Genomic DNA, 22429 nt, shown 5'->3' on the forward strand with positions numbered 1-22429 from the left:
GAACCTACTATATGCAAATATCTCACGCCTTTGCGCGTCCAATCAGAGCCAAGAATGCAGTCTGTATGCCTGTGCCAGATTGGACAGGAAAGCCTGCATGAGTAAGGAATTTAGTTGTTTTTAAACTCTTTTTTTTAAATTGTGAAAATGTTTTTTTATAAGCAGTCCACATTAGAACTTAAAAAAACAAAACAAAAAAACAAAGCGTGGGATAAAACAGGCTTAGATTATGCATCTGATTGATATTTGGCTTCAGGGCATACATGTATCCGATGATTTGCATATTCAGCCTTGTCATCTGCGTGAAATTCACCCCGAGGGAAAAAAAACAAAACCACAGGCTCATTTGTACTCTGTCATTTTCAATAGTCATGTCTGCTTATTCACCACGCCTGTTGCTGAGAACCTGAAATTTCTTGAGAATGGGAGCAGTCAGACGAGCTTCACAAACAGTGTTAAATAGTGCGTCGTAATGGCAGGATTCTTTATTTCAAAAACGGCTGTGCACGCAGAACAGACAGAGACAATAAATAGAGACCAAAAGTTTTGAATACCTACTAAACTCAGGGCAAACGGAGTGATACAAAAGTTTCTGCTGACTTTTACACCCGTGGAGAGCAACATAAATACACATAAATGGCACATTGTCATGTGATTACACACCAAGAGTGAGAGGAGATTGATAGTAAAGGAAGATGAAATGCTATCCAAAGCCTAATGCCTGGAAATAATCAATTATTCGCGTCTCTTAACTGGCTGAAATGTTCTTAAAATGAAATTAAAAGGTATTTGGTCTCACAAACTGTTATATTCAAATACACATTATGGAGGGACAAACACAGGTACACATCCTTCATTCATATCATGTAAGTGGCAGTTTGTTTGGCTGTTGAAGCATAAAGACAGTGTGGAAGTCTTACACAGCCTGCTGCCATCTGCAACATACATTTAAAAATACTGTCAGTATACTAAGCAGTCAGCTGAACGAAGATTGCAGTTAGAGAGGAGTTCAGTCCTCATTTGAATTACGTAAAGCTCAACTTAAAAGTCACTTTAAGCCAGTCCTAAAAAAAAGATCACTGGCAGAAGCTGGAATGCAATGAATGCACAATATTAGTGCAGATGGCATACAGTTTTGGGAGGAAGAGCCCATGATGCACTGAGTTAGTGTGTGTAAAGCATGAAGGCATTCCCTTACATTATAAGAATATTACTAAACAAGAAAAGGCAAGAACAGGTGTTATAGTACATCTAAAGTCCTTGAGAAGAGGAGAAAAGTATTGTTACATTAACCTTATAAAAAAAGAAAAAAGAAGAAAAAAGTCAGTGGACTCCCAGAAAAAGGAAAAAAACTAATTTTCAGATACACTTTGGTCCACAGTGTCTAACTATTCCCAACAATTATTATTCCTACATCTGTAACCAGCTTGTGAGCCTCACACACTTCTCTATGAGCCATAACAAATGTAACCTTACATTTAAAAATGGAAAAAAAGAAGAAAAAAAAAAAATCACACATTTCCAAATTATCAAAAGGAATACAAAACAGAAAAAAGATAATAAGTAAACAAGCAATTTGTATTTACATTACATACACGTTACGCAACAGAACTCATGTCGTTCATCCATGACAGTCACTTCTAATTCTGATAGTCACGTTGCTGTGTTTGCACCCCTCTGTCCTGTTTGTATGACGTCTGAAGGTTGGAAAGCGAGTCTGCCAGCTTTTAAAACCATTAGAGCCGCAGAATGAGAAAGAACGCGTGGTGTCTGGCTCCCTCTGGTGGAATTTTGGTGAAACGACATGAGACGAGGGCCATGGCGCTCAGAGGTTATCCCCTGGCTGATACTGAGGCTCAGTGGCAGTGAAGTAGTCCTCCAAAAAGGCTTGCAAGTACTCAAAGGTGGGCCTCTCCTCTGGGTCTTTCTTCCAGCACTGTAGCATTAGCTCATGCAGGGACGAGGGGCAGTCCTGGGGGCACGGCATCCGGTAGCCTCGCTCCACTTGCTCCAGCACCTCACGGTTGTTCATGCCTGAACAAAGGTGCACATAGAGTGAGAGTTTAGGGCTGTGCTGCCATCAAATCACCAAGTTTGTAAGCAGTCTTTCTGTGCCGTTTCCATAAGTTGCATTACTCTAGACTTTGCTTTTGAGTTTCAGTATCGTGGAACAGATTAGTAGATGACTTCCTGCACCTACTATTGGTTGCAATGTGACATTAAGATGGGGGTAATAGTCGATTAGCATAAAAATGTGAACAGTCAAGGCGGGAAAGAGCCTTCCGTTTTGATCTGAACTGAAGAAATAGTGCTTTGCATAGAAGTGGTGTCGCCTTAAGCCTTACACTGGAAACTGAAAACATCGCAGCAATCATCGCATAGACACTAGACAGCTTATATAAAGGTTAAAATGGAATTATAATGTCAGTGAAACTGGAACAATTCACATTCATTAGCTTGGAACATTTCTATGTATAATGCATTATGCAACTAACTACTGCTTTTTTTCCATTTAAATCATGCAAAGTCTCGTGTCACAGCCTGCATTAACTGAATGCAGCAGTTTGATTGGTTTTGAGAGGTGATTACATAACCCTCAAGCTCAGCACTCTCACCTGGATAGGGCACTCTGCCCTTGGTCACCAGCTCTGTCAGCAGGATACCAAATGACCACACGTCTGACTTGATGGTGAATTTCCCGTAGAGGGCAGCCTCAGGAGCGGTCCACTTTATGGGAAACTTCGCACCTAAAATAAATTCAGGTGATATTAATTTCACAAACAGTCTCAAACTTTTATTATTTTGCTTCTGCATCCCTCCAGATATACACAAAGATACACAGCAGCGGCTTCCACCAAAACCTAGACTAAAGTAGGTCAGTCTTCACTGTACTGATTTTTTTCCCTTCACTGATTTGATTAGTGCAGGCACATAAGGACATCATTACATCCCACCAGGGAAATAACGGAACCATTCCATTATCCATCTCCGTGTCAGTTTGCACTTGGCCCGAGTCGAGCAAGTAAACATTTCATTTCTACCAAATGAGTGACTGAACATGTTGACAGAGTGACTAACAGAGCTTGAAGTCCTCCTGGTGTGGTTCACGTCTGACTCAGGGGGGAAACAACACTGGAGTGAATCAGGTTTTGGCTGCTTCCTCGTCATCCTTCAAACAATAATCGCAGCGGCATATTTTCGTGTAAAACAAGTGCCCTTTTAAGAGGTCTCAAGTCCGGCACCGTACCCCTGTATAAACACATCTTTGGTTGTCTTTGCGCTAACCACACGTGCATCTGCTTTCCAGTGGTTCCATCAAGACAAATTCTTGCTCAAAAAGAAAAGCAGCATGCTCTAAGTGCTCATGTTGTGACATGAGTCTGTCAGTAACAGCATTTTAAGGTGAAGAGGTCAGGGGTCAACATCAGGAAAGTTTAAGTTTTGTATCCATGAAATTCATTTTGGTTAAAGCAATGTCCTCTGAAGTTACAGAAACACAAATGTGTGTGTGTTCGTGTGTGAAACTGGATGGAATAAGCCCTTTTGCCAAGCCACCAACATTTTTCCTCTGATGGCAGTTTACAGGGAACTTAATGAATCCTACAGAAACAGAGTTAGACAAAACATGTGCAAGCTTCTAATCTTTTTCCCAGTAGTAGTCAATAATTGACCTGACTCACTGAAACATAAGAAATCTAGTAGAAAACCACCACTGGACAACTTTGCTACTGAACAGACATTTCTCAAGCACGGTCTGTAGTCATATATTGTCTTTATTACAATGTCTAAGCAACATAAACACAAAGAAAGTTTAAGTGTGTACTCACACCAGGTGATCCATAGATCTCATCTTAGTTCATCAGCACATAGATCACAGGTGTGTGTACTATGTCAGCATTTTCAAAAGTGACTGAATTATTACTCAATTCTGACACAAAATCTGCTGCTCATCTTTGAAAGTACGCACAAATACAATAAATTCTACATTTACAGGGACAGGAAGTTTTTTCAGTTTTGAAGTTTGGAACCTATGTTGCAGTTTCTGTACTGTGTGTTGTTGCAACGTCATTTTAATTCATTTGTGGTTTAAACAAGCATGAAGGCATTAGCAATGGATTCATGAAAATGTGTTGGAGTGAAGCCTACCTTGTCTTGCTGTGTATTCGTTGTCCTCGATGAGTCTAGCCAGACCAAAGTCAGCAATCTTGCACACCAGGCTGTCTCCGACTAGGATGTTGGCAGATCTTAGGTCTCTGTGGATGTAGTTCATCCTCTCGATATAAGCCATGCCCGCCGCCACCTGGGAAATTGAGGGTTTTTTTTCCTACTGAACATCATCTCAATGTATAGCTTCAAGGTCATTAAATCTGTGCTAAGCAAGATTTACACAAATGTTATCACCCTAAAAAAGTGGGACAGCAAAAGTGAAGCATCTCTCTAAATTGAAAGCCCACAGATTTGCTTTATATACATTTACTTTCTCAGTAAACAACATAAATCACGTGGAATTTGTGCAAAGTGTGTGAAAAATTGGGAAATCACCAAAACAAAAGACTTTAAATGAGCAGTGCTGAGATTAAATGACTAAACTGGGAACAGTTGGAGATGATTAAAGTCAGTTAAGCTCTTAAAGGAAACATCCTTCCCTGGGAACATGTTTTCTGAGCATCAAGATTTTCACACCTGAGCCGCCATGTCCACTAGATTTGGCAGTTTGAGGCCTCGACCTTCGCCGTCCTTCAGGAAATCAAGCAAACTCCCTGAAAAGATAAGAAAAAAAAATACAGTCAGGATATCAGGCTTTTGTTTTCTTGGGCTGCCACATCATTACAAGCATCACGTTGTGCTAATGTTGCATCAGTTCTGGGATTTCTGCCTAGAATGTTACATCTTAGTGAGATGTTTGTTAGGTATTGCTGTGGTAACTGAAAATATGTTTTTCCATCGCAAATGCATCCTGCCCAACAGTCACAATGTGAAATAAACTTCATTTGCTATACAGCAAACTGGGAGACATACTCTACATCCTATGCAGATAGATCGTTATATTATATATATATATATATATATATATATATATATTATGCAACATTATTTAGGTGCATGCATGAATGCATGTATGCAATGATGACACTGTTAAAACAGCCTCTACCTTTGCTCATGTACTCTGTGACTATATAGATGGGTTCCTCGGACACCACAGCATAGAGCTGCACCAGCTTATCGTGTCGGAGCTTCTTCATTATCTGAGCTTCCTCCAGGAAGGACTCAGGTGACATCGTGCCGGGCTTAAGAGTCTTCACTGCCACCTTGGTGGTGCCATTCCACGTACCTGAGAAGAAAAACCCCAAAATGTGACATTCAGTCTAATTAAAAGAAAAAACAAACAGGCCATGCTTCTTTTAACTTAATCTGTAGAACACATAACTAGAAACAAATACTCCCTGAAAGTTGCATTAAGTGTATCAGAGTATGACATAACAGATTGTAATTAAAACTGAGGTTTGCATGTATTTTCTGGGTTTGCTTCAGGAGCTCCAACAGTCCAAATACATGCATTGGCTGTCTCTCTCTGTACCAAGAGTGCACACTGCCTATCACCCAGTCACAGCTGGGACAGACTCCAAGCTTCCCCGTTAACCTGATTTGGTTAAGCGGTTAAGAGCGTGCACAGATGGATACATTTTTTTTTTAATGGGAGAAATGAATCAAAATGTTATTTTAATGCTGATGAATTAGATAAAGCTAGAAATATTCTAATAACTTGCTTTTGTTTTTCCCAGGGTTCAACAACCCAAGCCCTCCCCAAAATCTTAAATCCACTCAGAAATCACAACAAGTTCAAAAATGGCATTCTAGTCAAAATGGAATTTTTGGAATTTGAGGAATAAGATACACACCCATCCAGACTTCTCCGAACTGCCCATTGCCGAGGCGTTTAATAAGCTGCAGCGACTCCCGCGGGATCTCCCACACGTCTTTGGTTTTGACAGACAGGTCGGTCAGACGAGGCATGCCTTTGTGGCACGGCACGATCAGTCTGCAGCACAGGCCTGCAGCCCTGGCTGAAATGACCGTGCAATTTGGGGTCACATGAGAAATGTGGAAGTGTAAAAGAAGAAGAAAAAAAATCCCACACACAATATACCATTAAGATGTTTTTGTACACACTGAGCAGCAGAGTCTCACCCGAGTAGTGCTGCACTAGCTGCTGGAGTGTCTCAAACTGGGCTCTGGTGGTGATGTAGTAGCCTCCATTATCCAGTTTGCGGATTTTATAGTGTTTAACGTGATCTCCCTTCACGTCATCCCAGTCCTGGATGGAGAGAGAGTAGGCTCCTAGAACAGATTGGTTGTGATGTTATTTTAAGTTATTCAATCTTTAGTCTCACGGCTTATTCTAGGTTTATCCATAAATAATTTGCTTCTACTTACTTTCACTTTAATGTGCTCCTTTACTTATGTACAAACACCTGTCAGTTTTCCTAAAGTTTAAAAGCGTTCAAACAGTCACCATCTCGTTTTGCGTACCTTTAGTTGTTTCGCTCTCACGGATCAGGAAAGTGCCTCTGGCGTTGCTGTTGGAGAGCAGTTGCCTCTCTGCGTCCTTTCGACCCAATTTACCAAAATACCAGCTGAAGGAAGGAGGAGAAATGGAAAAAAAGATGTGGGAAATTTGTTTTCAGTGCTTTCCTAAATATTCTATTTGTACTGTGCGTGCAACCATGTCACATCTAACAAAGGCAATGAGCTGACTTCTGAAATATTTATGCTCTCTGGTGATGAAGCTGCCGTGCCTCGGAGACCCGTGGAGGCTGTGTGTGAGAGCGTGTGCTCAAATGAAAAAGTTTCACTCACTCCTCGGCTTGGATGGAGTCCACAGGAGCTACGTAATTGCTGGGAATGTATCCAGTTCCACCTGTAGTGAGAGAACGAGCCTCCCACCAGTCTCCCTCGCTGAAAAATGAGAGGGTGGATTTAACAGAGCTAGATCACCATTTACTCATCGTGTAAACAGAGTGGATGCACTACATTTAAGGAAATAAACGCACTCTTCTTAATACTCTGAATGCTGTTGTTTTAGTGCAAATCTAAGACAAAGCAGTTGTAATGTAGAGACCCCCGTGCATGACCACCCTTATGTGATTTAACCATTCTGAAATTAAAATTATAAACTCAGTTTTTGAATTCATAAATTTGACTACAGCTGAAGCTCTTCATTCGCAACTATGATTTGAGTGCTTTATAATTTTCAGGACAACGTTCGGACAGTCTGCTCATTTGTCGCCACGGGGCGATCGTGGCTCAAGAGTTGGGAGTTCGCCTTGTAATCGGAAGGTTGCCGGTTCGAGCCCCGGCTTGGACAGTCTCGGTCGTTGTGTCCTTGGGCAAGACACTTCACCCGTTGCCTACTGGTGGTGGTCAGAGGGCCCGGTGGCGCCAGTGTCCGGCAGCCTCGCCTCTGTCAGTGCGCCCCAGGGTGGCTGTGGCTACACTGTAGCTGCCATCACCAGTGTGTGAATGGGTGGATGACTGGATATGTAAAGCGCTTTGGGGTCCTTAAGGACTAGTAAAGCGCTATATAAATACAGGCCATTTACAAATGCGCTTCTTATATCCCAAATAATATCCAGTGGGAATCACCTCCAACCTTGTGCAAATATATATTAATATTATTTATATATAAATATGTAAATGTTCTAGCAATAGCTTGTTGGTTCCCCTTTGTTATAGACCATTTCCTGGTTTAAAAAAAGAATTACACTCGTTGCCACTTTATTAGATACACCTTTCAACTGCTTTCTATCACACATATTTAATCAGCGAATCACGTTGCAGCAACTCGGTGCATTTAGGCATGTAGACGTGGTCTTGACGACCTGTTGATGCTCAAACTGAGCATCAGAATGGGGAGGAAAGGGGATTTAAGTGACGCTGAACGAGGCATGGTTGTTGGTGTCAGTTTCCCGCACAACCAGGATTTACAGAGAATGGTTTGAACGGGAAAATGCCTTGTTGATGCCAGAGGTCAGAAGAGAAGGGACAGACATCTGGTGTAAACAACGCGGATCTACTTTAGGTTAGTGGTGGGCTAGTGTTTAGGCTCCTAAACACTAAATGCGCATTGTTTAAGCGCCATATTTGACATGCTGCTTTTAGCAGGATGTCTGGTGTCACAAAGCTCATATTACCTCAAACTGGCTCTCGAACACGAGTTCACTGTACTCAAATGGCCTCCACGGTCACCACATCTCAGTCCAATATAGCACCTTTGGGATGTGGTATAACAGGAAATTCACATCATGGATGTGCAGCCAACAAATCTGCAAGAACTGTGTCGTGCTGTCATGTCAATATGGACCAAAGTCTCTGCAGCACTTTGATGAATCTATGTCACAATGAATTAAGGCAGTTCTGAAGGTGCACCTAATGAAGTGGCTGGTGAGTGTATGTTTCCAGCAGGACCTCCCATTCCGTTTGGAGTTAGGGACTGAAGTTTGACTGTCATGAGTAGCTGAGATAACTGGTTGGATTTAGGGGAAATGCTTGGTTTGGATTCAGCGAAAGAGAAAACACAAAATGACAGGGAGACAGAACAGAGGCTCTCAGATGTCAGTCAGCATTTACCATGGGAAACGCCCACGCACAGCCCGCAAGTATGGTCTGACTGTTTAATTCTCCTATAAAGATGCGATAAAGCAACACAAATCACTGTAGTTACACAAAAAGTGAGGAGAATCCAAGAACCTCACAGACCCGGTTAAGTCTGTCAGATTGGTGTCGGTGTAACGTTTGTTACAGCCGGACCAGAGAAGGAAAACACAACCACCACCCTTTTGGTGCTGTCATGCAGATGTTTTCACACTTACGTGCTGTTGAGGATCTGGAACCTCTCCCCTTTTCTGAAGCTGAGGTCATCCTCGGTCCTGGCTTCATAATCATAAAGGGCCACAAAGAGAGTCACCCCTGCCGCAAAACAAAAATGTTGCATGTGGCGGTTATGTGGCTGAAATATTATGGCGGTGGGTTTTTCATTCCATTTTTACTGTAGGGTTCGTTCATCTGTCTAACACATGGGGCTTATGTAACGGCAATAAATATTACTGCCTTCTTTGTTTATTCTTTACACCCCATCTGCTGCATTATTTTCACCTTAGAAACAAAACAAATTTCTACTCTTTTATCTTTCCAAACATCTCACTAGCAGCGCTAACTTAAAAAGAATTGTGGGAGTTTTTCGCTTATAGAAATTTTAAATAAAAGCAACAATTTGGAGACTCTTGAGATGTTTCAGCGCAGTTTGTGATTTATGGTGATGTTTTACTTTTAAGGACTTGTGTGGGACATTTTATTTTTTCAAATAAAGTAAAACATTCATATTAAAAAGCTAATTGCTACAGGTGTGACACAAAGCTTAGCTTACAGAAGCAAACTCTTTGCCACTAACTGATTTGGATTTATGTCCTGATACCTTAATGACAGCTGTATGATCTCAGTTTAACAAGAAAGGAGCACTTAGACTCTAAAAAGGCAAAAAATATAATAAAAAAAAGTTGATGGGGTAAAAAAGATTTCACAAAAACAACTTTTGTTATTAACTGACTTGTGATGCCTACTTAACTAACATAAAACTGCAGACCTAACGAGCAAATATAGATACTACTTGGTGCTATCATGGTCTAGATGAGGGAAGCCAATCAAAAATCTGCCAGTATCTGTTAATAAGCCTAAAACTGTAAGTGTTCATTTTCTGATTTGATCTAAATCCTCCAAGCTGCAATCCTAATGTCGACCAAATCTGCACACTGTCCGTTGAGGTCATTGCAGATCAGATCAAGTTTCGGCTCTACATCTGTTATAGTTTCAGTTTCTTATGCCTCAAGTCTTCACTGTACAAATTAGACATGCATTTTATTTCTCATTCCCCCTCTTAGAGTAGTTTCTTGTTCATGCGAGCTGGCGACGGCAATTTCAAAGATGTTGGTTTTATTCAACCGCAAAAAGGGTTCAAAGTACGTCACAGACATCAAAGCAAGGATGGTGGCGATTTATAAATCTGATGATACGAAGCTTTCAAATTTCGAGCAAAAGAGTGTAAAGCTTATTTCTCCCCATTTGAAGCGCTCTTCAGCAAAAAGTCTGCTCTCTGTCATTGTTCTTCACAGAGAACTGGTCATAATTTAGGGCATTTCTATTCATTTTGAGGCTCTACTACACACAAGAGAAGGCTCACTTATTCATTTAGTAAATGGCACACAAGCCACGAACTTCACCCGTTATTTAAGTTGAGCCTGTAATTCTGAGAACAGAAAGCTGACAAGCCAACATAAGCTGTTTTTTTTTGTTAAACATCTATATTCACAGGCCATACACTTGTTAATGCAAATCTATAATCAGCCAGTCACTTGGCAGTAAGTCTGTGCATTTAGGCCTGTACGCATGGTCAAGATGACCTGCTGAAGTTCAAACTGAAGGGTCATTTAAGTGACTTTGACTTTAAGTGACTTTGAATACTTAAAGGTGGTTGGCGCCAGATGGGCTGGTCACAGTGTTTCAGAAACAGCTGACCTGATGGGATTTTCCCCACACAACCATCTCTAGGGTTTGCAGAGAATGGCCCGGAAAAGAGAAAATATACAGTGAGTGTCAGTTCTCGGGGTGAAAATGTCTTGATGATGCCAGAGGTCAGAGGAGAATAGCCAGACTGCTTTGAGCTGACGAGAAAACAACACTAACTCATAAAGCCACCTGGCTCTGTAAGCACACAACAACATGAAAGAATGGATCCATCCTACCCGGCAGCTAGCAGCCTTCAGAGACATTTTTAGACAGTTTAAATTAGACATTTTATTTGTAATTTGACCCATTACTTAACAGCGTGTAAGTTTATCTTCCAACAGGGTACTCAGTGAATTTATTCCGGGCAACCAAATTCATATCATTTTTAAAATGTGATATTTTCTATTCATGTATTTTTCAGGGCAGCACGGTGGCACAGTGGTTAGCACTGTTGCCGCACAGCAAGAAGGTCCTGAGTTCAATTCCACCATCAGGCCGGGGTCTTTCTGTGAGGAGTTTGCATGTTCTCCCCGTGTTTGCGTGGGTTCTCTCCGGGTACTCCGGCTTCCTCCCACTGTCCAAAGACATGCACTTAGTGGGGATAGGTTAATTGGTTAATCCAAATTGCCCATAGGTGTGAATGTGCGAGTGAATGTGAGTGCGAATGGTTGTCTGTCTCTGTGTGTTGGCCCTGCGACAGACTGGCGACCTGTCCAGGGTGTACCCCGCCTCTCGCCCTATGACAGCTGGGATAGGCTCCAGCGCCCCCCGCGACCCTGAACAGGATAAGCGGACGCGAATGGATGGATGGATGGATGTATTTTTCAGGTTCAAATTATGCAAATGTTCCGTTTATTTGCAGTTTTTATGCACATTAGCCCTTTAAAAGGTGACAAATATTTTTAAGACATGTAAAGTAGCTCACATTCATTCACAGTCTAATATTACCTGTGCCTCCCCGAGACCGCAGGGTCCCAGACTGCGAGGACGTGTGGACTCCTCCGAACACAGTGACTCCCTGCGAGGCTGCGCTGTGGAAGTTGTTGTAGTTGGGAATGGTGGTGACCCCAAAGCTGGGGTAGTGCTGCGGAGTGGGGTCGGACCCATAGCGGTAGCCCGAGTTGTGCGAAAGGCTGGTCTCCCGGTCATCAGTGAGTTTTGCTGCTTCTTTATCCTTACATTGGACACAGCCCATTCTCTACTGTCTGTGGGTGGAGAGAGAAAGAGAGCGAGATGGAATTAGCACTTAGGTAAAATAATAGCTCAAAAGCCGTCTCCACTGGGGAAATTATGATTCAATATTCCCATTATTTCAGAGCTTCCTTTGAGAGCTCCACAGAGTCTTCTGAAAAATCTTTCAATTAGGCTGAAATTAAACACGACGCTTTAAAAGATGCATTACTAATTAAATGGAGGAACACAATGCACCACAGCTGTATGTGCTCGGTAAATATGACCGCTGCATATGTACGCTCGCATTAATGCTTTATGCTGAGAATATCCAGTTAAACTGGCCGTAAAACAATTTAATGGCCCTACTTATCACAGTTTACTTTTCCATCTGATTGCATGACCACACTGAGGAGAAGAGTCTACACCGAGCCACTGACTTTACAAGAGAGCATTTACTTTATTTTTGTTTGCTTTACAAGGAGCCACGCACACGCGCGCTGATGGAACATTTGTCCTCACTAAAGCAAAGATAAACCAGTTTTTGAAATGAGGGACACAGCCTGCTTTCTGCTTTGTCAATTAAAAAGAGCCTTACCGTCTTTGCAGACCCAGTTAAGTTAATGAACATTTTGGCTCGCCGTGTCCCACTCCCCAACCCCCCCTTTAAGCCCTGGAAGCTCGTGAAACCGGTTCAGCATGTCTAAGAAGAGGGCCCCGGCAGCAGCGCTGTCTTTCAATGGCATAAGCAGGCAGCTGACTTCAGAGGCAGCTAATTGGAAACATACTTGTTTACAGTGTCGGTGAATGGAGAGAGGTGGTGTTCGGAACAAAAGTCAACACTGCAACAGATCGAGGACAAGGGAAATCATCCCAGTGCTCTTTACCCCAGCTGTATAACCCCCCAAAAAGCACAATCTGCCTTTATACAGCAGGTAATGTTGCTAATATTGGAAAATAAGCACGTCTTTCTAAGGAAACTATTTTCCAAGCAGAAAACAAGCAGGAACCACAGGCTTGTTTTTGAAGGACTGGTGCTTAATGCTTACAAGCAAAGCTACACAGTATAAGATCAAACCCTTCAGGCCTGTTTTACATTTACTAGCAAGAAACTTTAATGCCTGCACAGGCAAAAAGTGCAAACAGATGTGTCACTTGCTGCACAGTGGGAGAAAATGCTGCAGAATGTAACAAGTCAAGCACTATATGTAGATGAGGAGAAAATGCATGAACGTATCAGATGAACGGGAAATAATGCCCTCTTTGAGAAGAGGTCACATGATGGTGCAGTGTCAAAATCTTGAAATGATTGTTGTTGCAAAGTTGCAAAACACCAAAAGTGGTTTTCAAGTGCAAGTTGTTGTAAACCCATCAATGCTTATCTATTATACTTCAGAGAGAGCAGTTTGGTCCAGAAGAAGCTAAGTCTGAGGTCAGATTTCTCTGAAAGATCACGTTACATCTGATGATTAACCAGCTAGAAAAACGAATTCTGCTGCATAAAATTGTATTCATTCATTCATTCATTCGACAAGAAAAATCCTTGCTGTGTTGCCTGCATGGAAAAAGTACCAAGAGGGACTCTGACACCAAAAACTGAGTTTTCCTTCTGTATACAGGATTTCATTATTGCCACACTATACAGCTTAGCTCCAGTTTGCTTAAGTAACAAAAGGACGTAACTGCTGCAGAGAGACCGACATCACTGTGATTCATTACTGCCAATAAAACCCCATAAAATACGCAGAAGAAGAAACGAGCCCAGCAGCATTACAGTATAAGCTCTGACCGGAGCAGAGACCGCAGACAGAAATACAAGAAGCACGGCTGCTGTTGCGTCTCCAATAATCCTTCAGATATAAAATAATCTGTTTTGACATCTATATTTATATCTCCAATCTTCTGGTATTTACTGCACGTTGCTCTAAAGTACAGCTGATATATTTAAATGTAAAAATCCTATATATGAATGGCAATATGGCAATGAAGCAATATTCAAAGCGAATACGTGGACTTTTCAGTGCTTCCACACTTGGTTTTGCTGTAGGGCTGCCACAAACGATAATTTTGATAGTCGACTAGTCACCGATTATTTTTGCGATTAGTCGACTAATCAGATCATCATCCATTGGACGTACAGCGTACAGCTTATTGCACCAGCAGCATCTGGTCTTATATAACTATCATTAGCTTACAGCTTGAAGTGTTTGTGCTAACTAAAAATAAAGACAAGATGGTAGTTTATTAATTTTTAATGAAATTTGCAGATTGTTTCGGTGAAGTTTAATAAACTCCTTGCTTTCTAAAATATAACAGGACACCGGAGTATATTCTCCAGCGTCTCACACTTCTGATAATCAGCTGTCTGCTTGACAGTTTTAGCTGTGCAAAAACTATAACTTTAATCTCAGCCAAACCGATTTACTCAGGAACAAATAAAATACTAAAGAAAGCCAAACAATAACATTTTTAAGTTATCTAAGTGACTTATATATATGTTTAACCTGACTAGCGAAAGACGGCAGTGGGTTTGAAAACGATTTGCCGGGAGTCCGGTGTTCTCACGGCTCTAGTTAGCCTTGCCCCCGCCTAGCTAACGAGCTAGTGGGTAACAGACGTCTCCGAAAACGTCGGAGCGCTTTTGAAAATATGTGGTGTCTTGATAAACTGAGCAGATATTTGAGGTTTACACAGCTACATTCTCGCCTGAAAATATGTTAAACGTTTATTTTGTGACCAAGAAAGAATAATAAGAGTAAAGTTAAAACTAACTAGCTGCCGCCATTGTTGACAGCTGCGCTATGAATTCTGGGACACAGCTTCTTCTTCTTCGGGGTTTAACGGCAGCTGGCATCCTTGTACATGCAATGCTGCCATCTTCTGTTTCAGTCCGTTATTACACTCTTAAATCCTACTACTCATTCCTGCGTCCTTTGTGATCTTACAAAGCTTCAAACGATGCGTCGACTATTAAATTAGTCGTCGACGATTTTAATAGTCGACATAATCGTGACTAGTCGACTAATCGTGGCAGCCCTATTTTGCTGTTTGTTTTATCTTTTTTTGCTGGACAAAGCAAGTAAATGAAGACTTCAGGATGTTGTGATGGGTATTTTCTGACTTTTTAATCGACATCTGAGAACTGATATAAAACAAAAAGGGGATCCGCTCTAACAATTCACTGAGGAGAAGAAGCAGCAGTACTACAAACACAGCAGAATGAATTGATTTTCCACAGTTGAGTTCAAAACGTGTCTTTTCAACATGTTGCAGTGATTTCATTAGTATCGGGACAGCTGACAGTAACCAAAGACGGCCTCCAAACCAAGTTAACACTGGGTGGCGATGAGTGTGAATTCATCAGGGCTCAAAATTGTATGGAGAAAGAAAAAAGGAGGACTGGGACACGTCGTGATTTCAGTCCAATTCAAGTAATTTAAAATAAAAAAAACAAAAACAAAGAAAACCACATATCCAGTACTGTCACTCGGCTTGGGACATTACAGTATTTATTTGGCCAGGAAAGCTATGAATGTACAGTTATGTGAAAACGTTTTGTCCATATAACTGAAGCATTCAGGTGTGTGGGTAATGCAATGCCACAGTGGACGTCCCAGTAAATTCAGCCCAAGGTCAGACTCTTCAATGGTTGGAGAAACTGCAAAAAAACCCCAAAAAACTCTGCAGGCCTCAGTTAGCTATTAAATATTAAAGTTCATGACTGTAAAGTTAGAAAAAGACTGAATGAGTATGGCTTGTTTGGAAGGGTTGCCAGGAAAAAGCCTCTTCTCTCTAAAAAGGACATGACAGCACAGCTTACGTTTGCAAAGTTGAATCTGAACAAACTACAAAATGTCTAAAACAGAAGTGGCCTCAGAAGTGGTCTCATCTGTCTAAAGGACAGTAGAGATGTTTGGCTATAACACACAGAGCCATGTTTGGAGATACGAGGCGTACCAGCACAAACACCAACTGTCAAGCACGGTGGGGGAGGGGGAGTGATTTGGGCTTGTTTTGCAGCCAGAGGACCTGGGCACCTTGCAGTCACTGACTCGACCATGAACTTCTCTGCATATGAAAGTATTCTAAAGTTAAATGTGAGGCCATCTGTCTGACAGCTAAAGCTTGGCCATTTGGGTTAAAGTGTTGTAACGGCCCAGTCGAAGTCCAGACCTCAGTCTGACTGAAATGCCGTGGTGGGACCTTAAGGCAGCTGAGCATAAACAAATGTCTAAAAACCTCAATGAACTGAACCATCTTTGAAAAGAAAATTGAGCAAAAATTCCACCGCAATGATGTAAGAAAGTGAGTCATACAGAAAACGTCTGCTTCAAGTTATAACTTCTAAAGGTTGTTCTACTACAAACTACTGAATCATGAGGGTACTTCGTTTTAGAACTTGGAACTATCACATGACTGTATTTAACAAGACCGTGCCCGAAGTCCACGCGAATGACAGAGGTGACCTGAGGTAGTCAGGCATTGAAAATAAAAATAAATTCTTATGAATACACAACAGAGAGAAAAACAATATCAAGGCCACGAATGTTAACTTCCCATAGTTACTGCATTTCTTTACTCACCTTCCCCGTCGATACAAAAACCTCTAAACGTGGCGTTAATAAGACTAACGTAGCACCAGAATATATTAACTGAGCAGGTGAAGTCTGATTTCTGGTGGATTTTCTCTTCAACTCAAGTGATTGAAATAGCACTGCCTCCACTCCTGCAGGGATCAGAGTAAATGAGGGGAAATCTCATGTCGTTGTGCTGCCTGTGGGGATTATGAAAATCTTGCTCTTCAAGTTAAAAAGACTAGGGACTACTGTAGCTTTAGCATACATTTACCATTCAGCTGCACAGAATCTATAACATTTTGCCTTAATATAGTATTCATACATGTTCCCTGTGTGGTCTTTTTATTGCACAGTGTGTATTTGTAAACATTAAATCATGTCTGTGTTGCGATTCCAATTAATAATCTCATATTTACAAGATAAAGAATCCTTTAGATGAGTCGGTGAATCAGCAGCTTTTCACATTTACACGGTAATTTAATAAGAGTTTCACGAGCGTTCATCATAGATACATTTCTGCTCTCCGGTTACACATGAGTCAACACTACGTATGAGATCACAACATAAGTTTTAGATTGGTGCTCTCGCTGCATTTCATCATGGTGGAGATGGACACAGACACACGCAAGTCTACTCAAACCCCCCACACCAAACCAGCAGATGATGGCGTCAAAGCCTCGGGGCTTGTTCCCTTTCATGGCACAGCCTGGGTATTGCATGACCACCTCAGCCTCTGCAATAGCAATCATCACGCTATTTTCAGACCCAAATGAGCAGCTTGCTGTAGAGAGAGTGACAATGGCGTGATCAGGAGGGTCCTTCGGGGACAAGATTGCAATGTGCTGTAAGAGTTAATTCAAAAGCCAAAGAGAAGGAAAAGGTGAGAGGCCTCAAGTTTTTCACCAAAAACGTGTTAAAACGTTTTTGCTACTTACCATTTACCATCAGCTGTAAATTGGACTGAAACCAACTCCTTTTAGAGCAAGCCTCAAGTGGACAATAAATTGCAGTTTTCTGCTGTTGGTGTTTTTGGTTTAATTTTTTAATTTTCACAAAATCTGTGTTAAAATGTTGAGGTTTTTTTTTTTTTTTTTTTTTAAAGAAGCTGACCATAAATGAGGTGTTCATGGAACATATGTAAACTGAAACATCAAAAAATGTGAGGAATTTTAGGAATATCTGTGAATATCGCTGCAGGACACCCTCTGCAGTGACTTCCATCACGCCTACCACCACAGGTAAATCCACAACCTGTTTTTAGTAACTATCAGCTTTCACACTATTTTATCAAATGCACCACTGAACAAGCAGTTTTTTTGAATGGGTACCGAACACACAGCAACGGGGTCAGCTTTACTTTATCTGTCACAACCGCTCGGCTCAACTGGAAATTAATTTACCCAAATGAAAGCCTTTATTTTGATGCCGCACAAGCTCGAGTGTTAATCATCCATAACAACAGTCATCGCGCTGGAGGCCATAATGAGATAGTGGGTCCTTTGGAGTAAAGCTGCAATCAATATACTATATTAAAAGGACAGACATGTCAGGGTCGCACAGACTAACTGATGGATTTACCAGGAGAGACTCAGTCAGGCCTGAAAAACAAATATATCTGCAGTCTGATTTGTGTTACGAGCAAGAACAAAAAAAGATAATTGGATGTGTAAGACTAAAAAAAAAGAAAAAAGAAAAAGACTGAAATTCCCTAAACAGCAACAATTATTTTATTAAGAATTACGTAAGAATGAGTGTAACATCTGCAGCTTCTAAAAAGGGAACATCTGACGATTTCCTAAGTGTTACAAGATTATGAAATATGTATCTATCTGTGCATAACTTTGAGCTCAGGGAAAGTATGTAACATTACGTGCAACTGACTGACTTCAGCAAGTCCTTCAATCATTTCATCATTTTAAGTAATTTTTATGTTTTTAGATTTTCCTTAAAATGCTGTAACCTTATTAATCTCTCACTCTCTGGAGATCAATAAAGTCTTAATGCTACAATATAAAATAATCATACAAGTCTGCAGAGTAATTGCTACATGTGAACCTAATGGTAACAAGTTTACAAGATATTATTTCAGCTTAGAAAAACAAATTGAAACGTGGCTTTGACTAATAAACTGTGGAAATTATGGTCAATTGAGCATTACATCTGGCAATGTTGTGATAATTTAACCTCTACGAACTAACAAATCCCTCCAGAATACAGTCTTTCCTCAGTCTATTTTGCAATTCAACACATCTTCTTAAAAGGTATCCTGTTTAAGTTGAAGTGTGGGGGTCCTTTTACACTCAGATCACTGACAAGGCACAAAACAAGGTCAAACTTCCCACATGCCTCCCACTGGCATCGCACTCACTGTGACCTTATTCAACTCCATAATTCAACGTTCTGATCATGGAACAAAGACGAGACCAACGAACCAACAGAGGATCTTTTTTTTCCTTTTTAAGAAAAGCTGTGTGACATTTGAATGCACGTGAAACCCACTGTTATGTTTGCTGGATTTGGTACAACGCTGACAATCTCCTCCTTATGGCTGCCATTCTCTGAATAGTTACAACATTTGCTTGTGTCAGACAACCGAGTTCATTCAGTGTATCAACAACGAGACAATGGCCACTTTTCACTCTGCTACAAGATTATGAGCACAATGAAACACTGTTAAAGCTTTCAAAGCATTCTTCGTGTGCTGAATGAACAGAGCTAGTTATAAAACACGCAGCTGAGATTCATACAGTACGTGCGTGTGGGTTTAAGCCTAGCTGTGTTTTAGTGTCACAGTGTCTATACTTGAGCTTCTTGAGTCATGTTGTTAAATCACCGATCCCATTGTGTATGTCTATTCAGTCAGCGAGACCAGTGCAGACTAGGTGAACACTTTCCAAACAGGAAAAAAGTGTTATCCAGATACCAGAGCAGATTCTTGCTGCTTCTGCCTGACAGTCTGAACTGAGGGTTTAAATGATTCTTTCCAAATCTTGTGCCAGTGGAGGGTAATGGTCGATGCAAGAATCCAGTGGAAATCATGATGAGGTGGGTTTACAGGAACGGAGGATGGAAGGTTTCTGGCAGAACTAAAAATCGCACTTGAGTTGATGGAAAGTGTAAAACACTGGCACGAGCCACATGGCGCACAAGTGCTGGACGCAGATCTACAACGATAAGCCAATTAGCAGATGCAACCCCCCCCCCCAAAAAAAGAAATACATTGCAACTTGTTTGATTTATTTATATTATTAATAAAAAAAAAATGCTAAAAATGTGTGGCTGTTTTACACTTCTCATTAGTTTAGTGCCCAAAACATCAGAATACAAAAAAATATACCCACTGCAATTTCCATCAATGAAACCTGATTTTTTTCAGACCCCCAAACAACTAAGTCTTCCTAAACATTTAGAATAATGGAAAATGCTCACATTTTAGAAACTAGAAAAATATCTTCAAATGTGGCTTAATGATGATTTTACAGTTAAGTGCTAATTTATTTTCTGCTGCTTGACAGATTAATTTTACAATGATAATCATCACAGTAGATGTCAAAACAAACCAACACCTTCCAAAAATCTTAAAAACCAACAAAATGGTCTTAAACTAAAGTTATCAACTGAGCCTTATTTTGAAAAGCATCTGCATTTCTTTATAACTTATTTCAGGTTTGGCAGATTATGCGCCAGCAGGTTGAACTGTATAAGGGAGAGCGAGCCTGAAGGGGGAAAAGTGCACGGTCCACGAAGCACAACATCCAACTCCTTTCATTCAAATTTAATACATACCATGCACACCAATTGTGCACTCATTCATAGGCAGGCTGAACTCAGGCCTTCAGGGAGCTGACTGAACAATTTAACAACCAAAACAATAACTGCTGACTAACTTATTGCACATGGGTAACAGTGGGGTTAGCTCACACATATCATCCCCAGTGTTTGCTCACAAGATGGATGGCTGCACCTCCAGACACATGAGATAACCCGACTGGAACAGCTTTAATTGGATGTTTAGCAGCGTGGCAATGCAATTAACTCAAAGCATATGATAATTCCTGTGGAGTTAAACAATTAAGAGGCTGTCCGAAGGCCAGCCTGGCGTTTATTAGGTGTGTGTGTGTGCATGGCCTCAGTGGTCAGCTCTGTTCTGCAGCGCATCCATCCCTGCTGCAACACAAGAGCCCCCTCTCCAGAATCACTGCAAAACATCATCCACAGTCACCATCACCGCTCTCCCAGTCTTTTCCTCAACGAGGGCAATGTTTACGCAAACCACACAAAGCCAGCCCTCCGAGGAAGACTCGGAGTAAAGATTGGCGTGACTGCAGCCACTCAAAATGTGTTATTTATCTCATCTGCTCTCTCTGCCTCTCTCCCTCTCGAGATGAATTCAACTCGCTTTCCACAGCGCAAAATAGGGGACAAGGCTGGCGCACCAATTGAAATTCAACAGAAGAAAAAGAAAAGCGCGCTCACCGCAGAAAAATCAAATTAATCCATCGGAGTTTCCAGAGGGAGCTTCGTGGAGGAAATTCGCGGTCGTCTTTCTTCTCTGTCAGTGTTTTTCCTCCGCACAGACAGAGAATAGCGGTGGGAGACCCGTCCCTGCCGATACAGGAGCTCCTGTCGCCGCCGTGTGTACGGATGATGACGAAGGCGCAGGGGGTCAAGTTCACCACAGTAAAACTGCAGCTTCCGCCAAGTACTATCAAAATAAATCTCCTGGTTGGCAAAGCTTTTTGTAAAAATCGATATTGCACGAAAGCAACGCTAAAAGGCATGTTTGTGGAACCAAAATTAATTCAAGGTATTTCAAGATTTAGTAGTTCCACTACTTCTTATCGCTTTCAAACAATAATAATCCACTAAAATACTTATTTAGAAAAGTAAACTGCTAGGGTGGTTTTATTTTGGGCAGCATATGGTGTTTTATTGTTGGGTCTGTCTCTGGTTGTCTTGACGCAGATGTTATTGCGTACGCTTGATGCGGATCCACACCGACCAGTAGCTTCGACTGACACCGCTTTCCTCCAATGAGAGATTACAATGTGTGGCCGGGCACCTCCTCCTCTTTGGAGTATGACTGAAAAACGGGGCAAGGTTGGCAAATTCTCTGTTTTTGTTCAAGTAACGTAGAGCTCTATTTAGTAGCTTCTTTCGCCTTTTAGTGCGAGTAAAACACAGATGCACAGATATGATGCAAAATGAAATTCAACACATCTGTAGCGTTTTTATTTATTGAAATAATTAAAGGGATCAGTGCAATTATATTATATAAATACAATTATATATAGTTTGCATGAGTTTTTTGTTTGAAAGACTTAAAAATATTTTAAATAATTGTTGATATTTTTTTATTATTATTTTGATGAATATCAGACAGAGAGTATACAGTACACACATGAAAATGTGTTTCTCTTCTGTTGCGATAATGACACACCAGCAAAATTTCAGCATTGATTGGGAATGTTTTGTGAAAATTAAACATGCAATGAAGACAGTAGTCATTCAGAATTGACCACTTATGCTTTAGTAATGAATCCCAATGCTGACCTCTAACCTCCATTTACTTTGCATTCCTTCAGTTTCAGACTTGTTAACCCATTCAGTCCCAACACTCTATGAGGAAGCACTTGGCGAGAGTGGGAAGGAAAACTCCCTTTTAACAGAAAGAAAAAACATTCTGTACGCTACCTAAAAATGGAAATTAGGTCTAGACAAAAGACAGATTAAAACACTTATTCATCCAAAACACACACATACAAACAACTGTATGTCCAGATGAACAGAATGAGCTTTTTGGGAAATCAGATATTCATCCACTGGGTTGTGAAACTTCAGGCTATCTTCAGGCTACCTCTGCCGTAAGTTTTACCCTTATATACAATCTAATCAAGATGTGTGAAATTCCTTTTAGTTCCTTGTCCAAATCCAATCCAATCTGTACAATCCAAGTGGATGATAACAGAAAAACGATTCCCCTAAATAATTTTATCTACACATACACCATGCTCCCTTTTCTTTAAGTACAAGTGCTGTTCAGCCCTTTGCCAAGGCAGGTCTGGCCAACAGGTCCTATGTTTGACACCTATAGTCTAAATCAATCACATGACTTCTATAAA

The 22429-nt window shown here is 41.0% G+C and overlaps 1 protein-coding gene across 1 annotated transcript; it reads right to left on the reverse strand.

Moving 5' to 3' along the window:
- Nucleotides 1-455: 455 nt before the first annotated feature.
- Nucleotides 456-20945, reverse strand: fyna (FYN proto-oncogene, Src family tyrosine kinase a). Its single transcript, XM_004540328.4, has 12 exons — nucleotides 20784-20945; nucleotides 11509-11765; nucleotides 8871-8967; nucleotides 6859-6957; nucleotides 6532-6635; nucleotides 6190-6339; nucleotides 5901-6065; nucleotides 5153-5332; nucleotides 4684-4760; nucleotides 4147-4300; nucleotides 2616-2747; nucleotides 456-2034 (listed from the first exon to the last, which is right to left on the reverse strand). Exons 2-12 carry the CDS (start codon nucleotides 11753-11755, stop codon nucleotides 1826-1828), a joined length of 1614 nt encoding a protein of 537 aa, XP_004540385.1. The 5' UTR covers nucleotides 11756-11765; nucleotides 20784-20945; the 3' UTR covers nucleotides 456-1825.
- Nucleotides 20946-22429: the final 1484 nt, after the last annotated feature.

Source organism: Maylandia zebra, linkage group LG19 (genome assembly GCF_041146795.1).
Source record: "Maylandia zebra isolate NMK-2024a linkage group LG19, Mzebra_GT3a, whole genome shotgun sequence".
NCBI classification, from domain to species: domain Eukaryota; kingdom Metazoa; phylum Chordata; class Actinopteri; order Cichliformes; family Cichlidae; genus Maylandia; species Maylandia zebra.

Bases quoted from the DNA above. Each gene is read 5' to 3' on its own strand.
- fyna (XM_004540328.4), bottom strand. From the start codon at position 11,755: ATGGGCTGTGTCCAATGTAAGGATAAAGAAGCAGCAAAACTCACTGAT. The intron at 6,636-6,858 runs GTGAGTGAAACT...TCCTTCCTTCAG, and splicing joins GACTCCATCCAAGCCGAGGA to CTGGTATTTTGGTAAATTGG. The intron at 2,748-4,146 runs GTAGGCTTCACT...AATTTATTTTAG, and splicing joins CGAATACACAGCAAGACAAG to GTGCGAAGTTTCCCATAAAG.